The following is a 13,982-nucleotide window of genomic DNA, read 5'->3' on the forward strand; positions in this document are numbered from 1 at the left end:
AGGAGGAAGTCACCATTTAGTTTAAAATAACACCCCCCACCCCCACTACCATCCCAGATTCTGATGTTCGAATGGATCCAGTTGTTGAGTGGCTGCAACTTGACCCTTCCTTCCAAAGGACTACTCACAAACTCAGTGTTTATGTAGAACATGGAGGCACCGGCCAGGCGAGGTGGCTTACGTCTGTCATCCCAGCACTTTGGGAGGCCGAGGTGGGCGGATCACCTGAGGTCAGGAGTTCGAGACCAGCCTGGCCAACACGGTGAAACCCCGTCTCTACTAAAAATACAAAAGTTAACCGGGTGTGGTGGTGTGCACCTGTAATCCCAGCTACTCGGAAGGCTGAGGCAGGAGAACCGCTTGAACCTGGGAGGTGGAGGTTGCAGTGAGCTGAGATCACGCCATTGCACTCCAGCCTGGGCAACAAGAGTGAAACTCCATCTCAAAAAGAAAGAAAGAAAGAAAGAAAATAGAGGCCCAGTTTTTGATTTGGTCAGAGGTGAAGGTGAGGCCAGGGGAGACCCCAGTTCTTCACTTTGCTTTGTGGACGTGGACACAGCTTTGGCCTTTGCCTGAAGCTCTTACCTGGAATTCCAAGGTGGAGGTGGATTGATGGGCCGGTCCAGTGTTCCAGCTGAGGCATGCAGTAGAGAAGCGTATGAAGGACAAGGGGATGCCTGAGGGGTTTGCCTGCCCCCCAGCCTCTCCTCTCCTCCCCTCCTCTCCCCTCTATTCCCCTCCCCTCTCCTCTCCTTCCATCCTGTTCCCTCTCTTCCTCTTCTGTCCTCCTCTCTTTCTCTCCTTTTCCTTCTCTCCTCTCTTTTTCTCTCCACCTCCCCCCTCCTCTCTCCCATCTTCCCTCTCTTGTCTCCTCTCCCTTCTCTCTTCTTCACTCTCTTCTTTCCTCTCCTCTCCTTTTCCCTCCCATCCCCTTTCATCCTCTTTCTCTTCTTTTCCTCTTCCTTTCTCCTCTCTTTCCTCCTTTCTTTCTCTTCCCTTCTCTCCTCTCTTTTCATTTCTACCTCTCCCGTCGCCTCCCTTCGCCTGCCTCTCTCCTTCTCCTCTCCCGTCTTCTCCTTTCTCTCGTCTTCCGTTTTCATGCCCCATATTTCCCCTCCTTTTTTCCTCCTCTCTTCTCCTTTCAGTCTTTCTTTCTTTCTCTCTTTCTTTCTTTCTTTTCCTTGTTTCTTTTTTTTCCTTCCTACCTTCTTTCCTTTCTCCCTTCCTCCCTCCCTGTCTCCTTCCTTCCTCCCTTCCCTCCCTCCCACCCTCTCTACTTCCCTCCCTCACTTCCTTCCTTCCCCCCTTCCCTTAGTCCTTCCTTCCTTCCCTCCCACCCACCCTCTCTCCTTTCCTCCCTCCCTCACCCATTTCTTTCTTTTCCTTCCTTCCTTCCTTCCCTCCTTCCTTCCTCATTTCCTTTCTTTTTTCTTTTCTTTCTTTCTCTCTCTTTCTTTCTTTCTCTCCTTTCCTTTCTTCTTTCCTTTTTTCTTTTTCTCCTTCTTCCTTCCTTTCTTCATACATATGTGAATATATGTATACATGTGTACGTATATGTGTATATATGTATCTGTTTAGTGGGCACAAGTCCCCGTCTCTTCCATGCTTACGTGTTGCGGTGTGGAGCCTGGGCTTTTAGTGTGGTCATCACCTGAATAGTGACTCTGGTACCTAAGAGGCAGTTTTTCAGCCCTCATTACTCTGAGGCAAACCCCCGCAGCAGGCTCTTTAAAGAGGACAGGAGGAGAGAGGGAGCTTGCAACACATGAGCTCTGTCCGCCTCCGTGTCCAGCTGTCCTTGGCTCCATCTCACCTCCCTCCCTTACTAGTTCCTGCCTTTTCTCTAGCCTCTTCCCCCACCACCTGAATTCCCACCTTCTGGGGCCCCTGCCCCAGGATATGTGGACCCCCACCCTTCCTGGATTTGTCCTCTGGAGCTGAGCTCTGTGGGTGGGGGGACATATTATCGACTTTCCCCTTAGAAAACATCTAAACTCCTCTTCGGATAGAAATCCCTTCCCATCCAGAGAACAATGATGCGTTCTGACTCGACCCCGGGTTTCCCAGAGCTGCGTACCCTTTGGTGGCCGACCTCTTTGTCTTTGGTTCCCCCATCCCAAATGACTCCGTGTTCCATCTCACACATACGAAGCCCTCAGGTGCACCTGTGGGGTACAGCTCTGTTCTCAGCAGGGGGTTATGTACGCCCTTGCTCTGGAGGCTTGCCCGGATCTTCACCGTCTTCACGAGCATGGCTTTGCACACCAGGTCTGAGGGTGAGCGGCTGCAGTTCATGCAAGCTCTGCAGGAGGTCTGGAGCGTCAACGGGAGAAGCGTGCTCACCGCCTTTGACCTTTCGGGGTTCCCACTTATGTGCGACCTTGGTGGTAGGTACCCCCCAACCCCCAATACCTCACAGCCGTGTCTCCTGTTCTCTGTAGGGAGCGTGTTAGCAATGTCTTTTTTTTTTTTTTTTGAGATGGAGTCTCGCTCTGTCACCCAGGCTGGAGTGCAGTGGGACGATCTCAGCTCACTGCAACCTCCGCTTCCCAGGTTCAAGCAATTCTCCCACCTCAGCCTCCAGAGTAGCTGGGACTACAGGTGCAAGCTCCCCCACCCGGCTAATTTTTTGTATTTTTAGTAGAGACAGGGTTTCACCATGTTGGTCTCGATCTCTTGACATCATGAGCTGTGCCCGCCTCGGCCTCCCAAAGTGCTGGGATGACAGGTGTGAGCCACCGCGCCCGGCCTAACAATGGCTTTTATTTTCTGCATTCTGATGCTTTGACATGTAGGGGATTTCTGGTCTTGGAGGAATCATTCCTCCCGGCACTGGGCACTTCCTAGAGTCAGCAAACATCTCCGCTGCAAGCACGCTTTTCTTTTATTTCTATTTTATCTTTTTTTTAGATGTAATCTTGCTCTATTGCCCAGGCTGGAGTACAGTGGTGCGATCTCGGTTCGTTGCAACCTCCGCCTCCCAGGTCAAGCAATTCTCCTGCCCCAGCCTCCCAAGTAGCTGGGATTACAGGTGCCCGCCACTATGCCAGGCTAATTTTTGGATTTTTTAAATAAAGACGGGGTTTTGCCATGTTGGCCAGGCTAGTCTGTATCTCTTGACCTCGTGATCCACCTGCCTTGGCCTCCGAAAATGCTGGGATGACAGGCGTGAGCAACCATGCCTGGCCCCTATATTTTATCTTTTTTTTAGATGTAATCTTGCTCTATTGCCCAGGCTGGAGTACAGTGGTGTGATCTCAGCTCACTGCAAACCTCCGCCTCCCAGGTCAAGCAATTCTCCCGCCCCAGCCTCCCGAGTAGCTGGGATTACAGGTGCACGCCGCTATGCCAGGCTAATTTTTGGATTTTTAAATAGAGACGGGATTTTGCCATATTGGCCAGGCTGCTCTGTATCTCTTGACCTCGTGATTGACCCGCCTCGGCCTCCCAAACTGCTGGGATGACAGGCGTGAGCCACCGTGCCCAGCCCCTATATTTTATTTTATTTTTTAGATGTAATCTTGCTCTATCGCCCAGGCTGGAGTGCAGTGGTGTGATCTCAGCTCACTGCAACCTCCGCCTCCCGGGTTCAAGCGATTCTCCTGCCTCAGCCTCCCGAGTAGCTGGGATCACAGGCGTCCGCCACCACGGCAGGCTAATTTTTGTATTTTTTGATAGACACGGAGTTTTGCCACTTTGGCCAGGCTGGTGTCGAAGACCAGACACGGTGGAAGGACCCAAGTTCCTGGTTTGAACCCTTCATGGGTCCACGGTGCGTGGAGGGCGAGTGACGTCTTCCCGGTTCATCTCTGGGGGCCAGACACGTTTTGTCGTCTTCCAGGTGGCCCTGGAGCTCTGGCGAAGGAATGCCTGTCTCTGTATCCTGGATGTAAGGTCACCGTTTTCGACGTCCCAGAAGTGGTGCGGACGGCAAAGCAGCACTTCTCATTCCCGGAGGAGGAAGACATTCACCTCCAGGAAGGTGTGTTGGTGTCTGTCAGGGAAGCAGAGACGTGTCTCATGGTTTCTCCGAGCACGGGGTGTGGCTGGACGCTTCTGGGAGATGATGAAGACGTCATGCGATTTTTTTTTTTTTTTTGAGACAGAGTCTCGCTCTGTTGCCCAGGCTGGAGTGCAGTGGCCGGATCTCAGCTCACTGCAAGCTCCGCCTCCCGGGTTCACACCATTCTCCTGCCTCAGCCTCCCGAGTAGCTGGGACTACAGGCGCCCGCCACCTCGCCCGGCTAGTTTTTTGTATTTTTAGTAGAGACGGGGTTTCACCATGTTAGCCAGGATGGTCTCGATCTCCTGACCTCATGATCCGCCCGTCTCGGCCTCCCAAAGTGCTGGGATGACAGGTGTGAGCCACCACGCCTGGCCTGTTGTGGTTTTCTTCTTGCTCCCAACAACACCCTCAACTCCACACTGTCTGTTACTCATGATGGATGGAAAGCTGTGTGTAGGTATACAGCTTTCTTACAATTATTATTATCATTATTATTATTTGATACAGAGTCTTGCTCTGTCCCCCAGGCTGGCGTGCAGTGGTGCAATGTCAGCTCACTGCAACCTCCACCTCCCGGGTTCACGCGATTCTCCTGCCTCAGCCTCCCGAGTAGCTGGGATGACAGGCGCCCGCCACCTCGCCCGGCTAATTTTTGAACTTTTAGTAGAGACAGGGTTTCCCCATGTTGGCCAGGCTGGTCTCAAACTCCCGACCTCAGGTGATCTGCCCACCTCGGCCTCCTGAACTGCTGGGATTACAGGCTGGAGTTCAGTGGTGCAATCTCGGCTCACTGCAACCTCCACCTCCCGGCTTCAAGTGATTTACCTGCCTCAGCCTCCCAAGTAGCTGGGATTACAGGTGCCCCCCACCACGCCCGGCTAGTTTTGTATTTTTAGTATAAACGGGGCTTCACCATGTTGGCCAGGCTGGTCTTGAACTCCCAGCCTCAGGTGATCCACCCACCTCGGCCTCCCAAAGTGCTGGGATGACAGGTGTGAGCCACCGTGCCCAACCAGGTGAGTTTTTTAGTGGTGAATTCTGACATTTTGTTACACCCATCCCCTGAGCCATGTGCAGTGTACTCAATATGTACTGTTTTTAAAAAATTATTTTATTTTATTTATTTATTTTTGAGACAAAGTTTGCATCTGTCGCCCAAGCTGGAGTATAGTGGCACCATCTCGGCTCTCTGCACCCACCACCTCCCCAGTTCAAGCAATTCTCCTGCCTCAGCCTCCTGAGTAGCTGGGATGACGGTGCCTGCTACCACACACCTGACTAAATTTTGTAATTTTTAGTACAGGTGGGATTTCATCATGTTGGACAGGCCGGTCTCAAACTCCTGACCTCGGGCGATCTGCCCGCCTCAGCCTCCCAAAGTGCTGGGATGACAGGCGTGAACCATCGTGCCCGACTTTTCTTTTTCTTTTCTTTTTTTTTTTTTTTTTGAGAGTCTTTTATCCCTCACCCACCTCCCACATTTCACCCTGAGTCCCCGAAATTCTTTGTCTCATTTGTATGTCTTTGCATCTTCGTATCTTAGCTCCCACTTGTAAGTGAAAACATCCAATTTTTTTTTTCATTCCTGAGTTCCTTCATGTAAAACGGTGGCCTCCAGCTCCATCCAAGTTGCTGCGAAGGCATTATTTCTTTCCGTTTTATGACTGAGTTGTATTCCATGGAAAAAACATTAAATCGAACTAGCTTGGTCACGAGAGGCTGAGATGAGACCTGAAGGATGAGAAGAACCTGGTTTATGTGAAAGAAACAGCACGCTGGCCGGGCGCGGTGGCTCACGCCTGTAATCCCAGCACTTTGGGAGGCCGAGGTGGGCGGATCACAAGGTCAAGAGATCGAGACCATCCTGGCTGACACGGTGAAACCCCGTCTCTACTAAAAATACAAAAAATTAGCTGGGGAGGGTGGTGTGCACCCGTAGTCCCAGCTACTTGAGGCTGAGGTAGGAGAATCACTTGAACTGGGAGGTGGAGGTTGCAGTGAGCCAAGATCCAGGACATCTTAAAAAAATAAAGCCTTGTTTTAGGAGCAATCAGCGTATGCCAAGGTCCTGAGTTGGATGAAGAAGGCTTTAAGATTTCCTATTACAGCGTCCATTGTCCTGTTTTCATGCTACTTTCTCAGATTGTTAAGGTCCAGGCCCACTGTGGTGGCTCACGCCTGTAATCCCAGCACTTTGGGAGGCCGAGGCGGGTGGATCACGAGGTCAGGAGATCGAGACCATCCTGGCTAAGACGGAGAAACCCCGTCTCTGCTAAAAATTAAAAAAGAAAATTAGCCGGGCGAGGTGGCAGGCACCTGTAGTCCCAGCTACTGTGGAGGCTGAGGCAGGAGAATGGCGTGAACCTGGGAGGCGGAGCTTGCAGTGAGCCCAGATGGTGCCACCGCACTCCAGCCTGGGCGACAGTGTGAGACTCTGTCTCAAAAAAAAAAAAAAAAAAAGAGGTAAGGCCCAGGGCAGTGACCCCTGCTTGTCATCCAAGCACTTTAGGAGGCTGAGGTGGGTGGCTCACTTGAGTTCAGAAGTTTACCATCAGCCTGGGTAACATGGTGAGACCCTGTCTCTACAAAAAAAAAAAAAAAAAAAAAAAATTAGCCAGGTGTAGCCGTGCACAGCTGTGGCCCCAGCTGTTCCGGAGGTCGAAATGGGAGGATCGCCTGAGCGTGGCAGGTGCAGGCTGCAGTGAGCCATGATCGTGCCACTGCACTCCAGCCTGGGCGACAGAGCGAGACCTTATCTCAAAAATAAAAAAATAAAAAAAATGAAAGAGTTTGTAGCAACACTTGTTGGTTGGATAGGACCTGAGAGAAAATGTTTTTTTTGTTCATGGTTTTGCAACCTGAACAACTGTTAGGATACCTTATGGTTTAATGGGAAGCACCCAGGGTTGGAATCTGGAAGCTGCACGTGAGTTCCATTTACCACGAGACCCCAGGCAAACTGCCTGCTTTCTGTGACACATAGTCACATCATTTCTCCTTCCTTCCTTCCTTCCTTCCTTCTTTCCTTCCTTCCTTTCTTCTCTTTCTTTCCTTTCTTTCTCTTCTTTCTTTCTTTCTCTCTCTTTCCTTCCTTCCTTCCCTCCCTCCCTCCTTCCTTCCCTCCCTCCCTCCTTCTTTCTTTTCTTTTTTCTTTTCTTTTCTCTCCCTTCCCTTCCCTTTCCTTCCCTTCCCTCCCCTTCCCTCCCCCTCCCTCCCCCTCCCCCCTCCCCTCCCCCCCACCCCCCCCTTTTTTCTTGACTGAGTTTCGCTCTTGTCGCCCAGGCTGGAGTGCAGTGGCGGGATTTTGGCTCACTGCAAACTCCACCTCCCAGATTCAAGAGATTCTCCTGCCTCAGCCTCCCGAGTACCTGAGACTACAGACATGTGCCACCATATCCAGCTAATTTTTTTTTTTTTTTTTTTTTGAGACGGAGTCTTGCTCTGTCACCCAGGCGGAGTGCAGTGGTGCGATCTCGACCCACTGCAAGCCCCGCCTCCTGGGTTCATGCCATTCTCCTGCCTCAGCCTCCCCAGTAGCTGGGACTACAGCGGCCCGCCATGAGGCCCGGCTAATATTTTTTTGTATTTTTAGTAGAGACGGGGTTTCACCGTGTTAGCCAGGATGATCTTGATCCCCTGACCTTGTGATCTGCCCACCTCAGGCTCCCAAAGTGCTGGGATTATAGGTGTGAGCCACCGTGTCCGGCCTTTTTTTTAAAAAGAAATTTATTTATTTATTTATTTTTTGAAGTGGAGTCTCGCTCTGTCGACCAGTCTGGAGTGCAGTGGCGCTGTCTCAGCTCACTGCAACCTATGCCTCCCGGTTCAAGCAGTTCTCTGCCTCAGCCTCCTAAGTCGCTGAGATTATAGGCACCCACCACCATGCCCAGCTAATTTTTGTATTTTTAGTAGATAGGGTTTCACCGTATTAGCCAGGATGGTCTCGATCTCCTGACCTTGTGATCCACCTGCCTCGGCCTCCCAAAGTTCTGGGATGACAGGCGTGAGCCACCGCGCCTGGCCTGAGTTAACTCTTTCCTGCACAGAGCTCACCAAGATCTCTCCCAAGTTTGGCACCTTATGACTTTGCAGGAAACGTATGACGAGACTTGAGTGTTTGACATCACACACGTAAAAGATACAGGGTGACTCTTCGGTGTTTACTCCAAATCTGGGAACGGGTCTTGACTGGAGGTTCGGTTCAACTCATCAGATAGCAGGTGCTGACCGAATTCCCAGGGCCTCCTGGAATCCACGGCTTTGAGTCATAATAGCAGGTGTACTTTTGCAGGAGACATCAGAAAGAAAGAAATCACAACACGGGCCAGGCATGGTGGCTCACACCTGTAATCCCAGCACTTTGGGAGACTGAGGCGGGCGGATCACCTGAAGTTGGGAGTTCGAGACCAGCCTCAGCAACGTGGAGAAATCCTGTCTCGACTAAAAATACAAAAATTAGCCCGGTGTGGTGGTGCATGTCTGTAATCCCAGCTACTTGGGAGGTTGAGGCAAGAGAATCGCTTGAACCCAGGAGGTGGAGGTGGTGGTGAGCTGAGATCGGGCCATTGCACTCCAGCCTGGGCGACAAGAGCAAAACTCCATCTCAAACAAAACAACAAAACAAAAAAGAAATCATAACATGATTTTTTAAAGGAGAAGGAGAGAGGTCCACCCATCCTGATGGTCCATGAGGACGTGGGCACAGCCTCTGTGTGTATTGGGGACAGTGTCCCAGCTCTCCTGTGAGGTCCACCCATCCTGATGGTCCGTGAGGACGTGAGCACAGCCTCTGTGTGTGAAGGAGACAGTGTCCCAGTTCTCCTGTGAGGTCCACCCATCCTGATGGTCCATGAGGATGTGGGTACAGCCTCTGTGTGTGTGTTGGGGACAGTGTCCCAGTTCTTCTGTGAGGTCCACCCATCCTGATGGTCCGTGAGGACGTGAGCACAGCCTCTGTGTGTGAAGGAGACAGTGTCCCAGTTCTCCTGTGAGGTCCACCCATCCTGATGGTCCATGAGGATGTGGGTACAGCCTCTGTGTGTGTGTTGGGGACAGTGTCCCAGTTCTTCTGTGAGGTCCACCCATCCTGATGGTCCATGAGGATGTGGGTACAGCCTCTGTGTGTGTGTTGGAGACAGTGTCCCAGTTCTCCTGTGAGGTCCACCCATCCTGATGGTTCATGAGGACGTGGGTACAGCCTCTGTGTGTGTGTTGGGGACAGTGTCCCAGTTCTCCTGTGAGGTCCACCCATCCTGATGGTCCATGAGGACGTGAGCACAGCCTCTGTGTGTGTATGTTGGGGACAGTGTCCCAGTTCTCCTGTGAGGTCCACCCATCCTGATGGTTCATGAGGACGTGGGTACAGCCTCTGTGTGTGAAGGAGACAGTGTCCCAGCTCTCCTGTGAGGTCCACGTATCCTGATGGTCCATGAGGACGTGAGCACAGCCTCTGTGTGTGAAGGGGACAGTGTCCCAGTTCTCCTGTGAGGTCCACCCATCCTGATGGTCCATGAGGACGTGAGCACAGCCTCTGTGTGTGTATGTTGGGGACAGTGTCCCAGTTCTCCTGTGAGGTCCACCCATCCTGATGGTTCATGAGGACGTGGGTACAGCCTCTGTGTGTGAAGGAGACAGTGTCCCAGCTCTCCTGTGAGGTCCACCCATCCTGATGGTCCATGAGGACGTGAGCACAGCCTCTGTGTGTGAAGGAGACAGTGTCCCAGTTCTCCTGTGAGGTCCACCCATCCTGATGGTCCATGAGGATGTGGGTACAGCCTCTGTGTGTGTGTTGGGGACAGTGTCCCAGTTCTCCTGTGAGGTCCACCCATCCTGATGGTCCATGAGGATGTGGGTACAGCCTCTGTGTGTGTGTTGGGGACAGTGTCCCAGCTCTCCTGTGAGGTCCACGTATCCTGATGGTCCATGAGGACGTGAGCACAGCCTCTGTGTGTGAAGGGGACAGTGTCCCAGTTCTCCTGTGAGGTCCACCCATCCTGATGGTCCATGAGGACGTGAGCACAGCCTCTGTGTGTGTATGTTGGGGACAGTGTCCCAGTTCTCCTGTGAGGTCCACCCATCCTGATGGTTCATGAGGACGTGGGTACAGCCTCTGTGTGTGAAGGAGACAGTGTCCCAGCTCTCCTGTGAGGTCCACCCATCCTGATGGTCCATGAGGACGTGAGCACAGCCTCTGTGTGTGAAGGAGACAGTGTCCCAGTTCTCCTGTGAGGTCCACCCATCCTGATGGTCCATGAGGATGTGGGTACAGCCTCTGTGTGTGTGTTGGGGACAGTGTCCCAGTTCTCCTGTGAGGTCCACCCATCCTGATGGTCCATGAGGATGTGGGTACAGCCTCTGTGTGTGTGTTGGGGACAGTGTCCCAGTTCTCCTGTGAGGTCCACCCATCCTGATGGTCCATGAGGACGTGAGCACAGCCTCTGTGTGTGAAGGAGACAGTGTCCCAGTTCTCCTGTGAGGTCCACCCATCCTGATGGTCCATGAGGACATGAGCACAGCCTCTGTGTGTGAAGGGGACAGTGTCCCAGTTCTCCTGTGAGGTCCACCCATCCTGATGGTTCATGAGGACGTGAGCACAGCCTCTGTGTGTGTGTTGGGGACAGTGTCCCAGCTCTCCTGTGAGGTCCACGTATCCTGATGGTCCATGAGGACGTGAGCACAGCCTCTGTGTGTGAAGGGGACAGTGTCCCAGTTCTCCTGTGAGGTCCACCCATCCTGATGGTCCATGAGGACGTGAGCACAGCCTCTGTGTGTGTGTTGGGGACAGTGTCCCAGCTCTCCTGTGAGGTCCACGTATCCTGATGGTCCATGAGGACGTGAGCACAGCCTCTGTGTGTGAAGGGGACAGTGTCCCAGTTCTCCTGTGAGGTCCACCCATCCTGATGGTTCATGAGGACGTGAGCACAGCCTCTGTGTGTGTGTGTTGGAGACACATATCATTCAGTATTTTCTTATCTTTCTCCTGAGCCTTTTTGTTTTTCAAGGCTAGATCTGCAGGTCACTAGCCTGGAAGACCTGGGAAAGGTATGACCCATCCCGGTGACCTTTTGTACCTGAAATAGGTTTAGTCAAATGGGATTGGATGGCAGGCTGACCTCAGGGTGCCTGTCCTATTGCCCTGTGTTCCAGGGGATTTCTTTAAAGACCCTCTTCCGGAAGCAGATCTGTACATCCTGGCCAGGATCCTCCATGACTGGGCAGATGGAAAATGTTCACACCTGCTGGAGAGGGTCTACCATACTTGCAAGCCAGGTAAGCTGTAGGGTTTGCATATCAGCTGTGCTTGTGACTCGGGGCAGAACTACACGAGTCACATTGAGAAGGCAGGCACTGAAATCATCCCACAGGTAAGTGTAGACATCCTGCCAAAAGGCTTTCCTTTTAGATAACTACCTACAAGAAATAGAGTCCTAATTTCTCTTCTATTGATAAAACCACATAAAGATGGAAAAAGTGAAAGGTCCTCTGAAACTTCAGTGGCCTCACTTTGGTGAAACTGTTTCAGAATTAGGCTAGTATTTGTGTGTGTCATGAGGACAGTGCCTCACTGACTTCTGAGGTCCACCTATCCTGATGGTCCATGAAGATGTGGGCACAGCCTCTGTGTGTGTGAAGGGGACAGTGTCCCAGTTCTCCTGTGAGGTCCACCCATCCTGATGGTCCATGAGGACGTGGACACAGCCTCTGTGTGTGTGTGTGAAGGAGACAGTGTCCCAGCTCTCCTGTGAGGTCCACCCATCCTGATGGTCCATGAGGATGTGGACACAGCCTGTGTGTGTGAGATGGGGACAGTGTCCCAGCTCTCCTGTGAGGTCCACTCATCCTGATGATTCATGAGGATGTGGGCACAGCCTCTGTGTGTGTGTCAAGGAGACAGAGTCCTAGCTCTCCTGTGAGGTCCACTCATCCTGATGGTCTATGAGGACGTGGGCACACCCTCTGTGTGTGAGATTGGGACAGTGTCCTAGCTATCCTGTGAGGTCCACTCATCCTGATGGTTCATGAGGACGTGGGTACAGCCTCTGTGTGTGTGTTGGGGACAGTGTCCCAGTTCTCCTGTGAGGTCCACTCATCCTGATGGTTCACGAGGACGTGGGCACAGCCTCTGTGTGTGTGTTGGGGACAGTGTCCCAGTTCTCCTGTGAGGTCCACTCATCCTGATGGTTCATGAGGACGTGGGTACAGCCTCTGTGTCTGTGTTGGAGACAGTGTCCCAGTTCTCCTGTGAGGTCCACTCATCCTGATGGTTCATGAGGACGTGGGTACAGCCTCTGTGTGTGTGTGAAGGGGACAGTGTCCCTGCTGTCTGTTCTGTGAGGTCCGTCTATTCTGTGATATTCCATAAAGACGTGGGCACAGCCTCTGAGTGTGTGATGGAGACAGTGCCCTGACTGTCCTCTGAAGTCTGTTTGTCCTTATGGTTCACTGGGACTTTGGCACAGTCTGTGTGTGTGATGTGGACTGTGCCCCTCCCTTTCTAGGTGGTGGCATTCTGGTAATTGAAAGCCTCCTGGATGAAGACAGGCGGGGCCCTCTGCTCACGCAGCTCTACTCTCTGAACATGCTTGTGCAGACAGAAGGGCAGGAGAGGACCCCCACCCACTACCACATGCTCCTCTCCTCTGCTGGCTTCAGAGACTTCCAGTTTAAGAAAACAGGAGCCATTTATGATGCCATTTTAGTCAGGAAATAACTTTTTCTTGTGATCTGGAACTACCATCAAAGCACACAAGACATAATAATAAAGAGATGTATCTCCAGTGGCTTCTTGTTCTTGGTGTTCACACGATAAGTGACTGGAGGTTTCTATGGACAGGGTTGGACTGCCTCTACTTTGTAGATTGTTTCCCGGGCTTTACTGAGGACCACACTGATGGGGGTGGGAGAGCTCAGCTTTGACATTGACCGTAGGCAATGTTTGGGTCCTCTTCATGCTTTAAGGTGGGGCTGCAGTGTTCACCTTGAGAGGTGTCTGTTAGAAGCTTCATCCTGAACAGAACTTTGGCGCCAGTGATGGATGTAGCAACAATGGGTGTCTATGAAATATGAGGCTCTCCTTTCAGGCTGCCTTGCACAGCTCTGTGATGTATTAGTGATGCCATTTCAACAGTGAGAAGTGTTCAACCGTGAGACAAGCTTTCTGTCTCTCTTTCTGCCTCAGACAGTCCTGTCTGTCTCTCCTATATGGATCTGTACTCAAATCTTTCCATGCAGCCGCCATGAGAACACAGGCATTTGCCGTCAGATTAGATCACGCCCCATCTGTGGATACAGAGAAATCAGCAGAAGATGTTACCGAGGAGGCAAAGATTTCCCTCCTGCCAATCTCGTACCCATCTCTCCCTGGGCCTCTTCCATGATGTCAACAAGGTTTTCTACTTCTTGTTTTCCTCTAGTGTACGTTTTAGATGATTTTGGTACTTTCTTTACTCTCAGTCTAAACGCTTTTTTTTTTTTCCAACTAAAAAGATGAGAAAACAAAACAAATGGAATAATTGTCAAAGCAAGTTGTCGTGGGTTGAATTCTGTCCCCCAAAAGATCTGTCCAGGCTGTGGCTCCTGGAACCTGTGAATGGGATCTTATTGAGAAGTAAGATCGGCCGGGCACGGTGGGTCATGCCTGTCATCCCAGCACTTTGGGAGGCCCAGGAGGGCAGATCACCTGAGGTTGGGAGTTTGAGACCAGCCTGATCAACATGGAGAAACCCTGTCTCTACTAAAAATACAAAATTAGCTGGGCATGGTGGCACATGCCTGTAATCCCAGCTACTAGGGAGGCTGAGGCAGGAGAATCGCTTGAACCTGGGAGGCAGAGGTTCTGGTGAGCTGAGATTGTGCCACTGCACTCCAGCCTGGGCAACAAGAGTGAAGCTCTGTCTCAAAAAAAAAAAAAAAAAAAAAGAAGTAAGATCTTTGCTGATGAAATCAAGTTAAGATGAGATCATTAGGGTGAGCTCAA

The 13,982-nt window shown here is 51.6% G+C and overlaps 1 protein-coding gene across 1 annotated transcript in view; it reads left to right on the plus strand.

Annotated features, from left to right (window-relative positions):
- LOC102123281 (acetylserotonin O-methyltransferase) overlaps positions 1-12,782 on the plus strand; it is a 30,057-nt gene extending 17,275 nt beyond the window's left edge. The window contains exons 5-8 of the mRNA XM_045384386.3: positions 2,269-2,387; positions 3,842-3,982; positions 11,153-11,275; positions 12,505-12,782. Of these exons, the coding sequence (XP_045240321.3) occupies positions 2,269-2,387; positions 3,842-3,982; positions 11,153-11,275; positions 12,505-12,716 (595 nt within the window). The 3' untranslated portion in view covers positions 12,717-12,782. The remainder of the gene's footprint in view (positions 1-2,268; positions 2,388-3,841; positions 3,983-11,152; positions 11,276-12,504) is intronic.
- Positions 12,783-13,982: the final 1,200 nt, after the last annotated feature.

The sequence above is a fragment of the Macaca fascicularis genome, chromosome Y (assembly GCF_037993035.2).
Source record: "Macaca fascicularis isolate 582-1 chromosome Y, T2T-MFA8v1.1".
In the NCBI taxonomy this organism is placed as follows: Eukaryota; Metazoa; Chordata; class Mammalia; order Primates; family Cercopithecidae; genus Macaca; species Macaca fascicularis.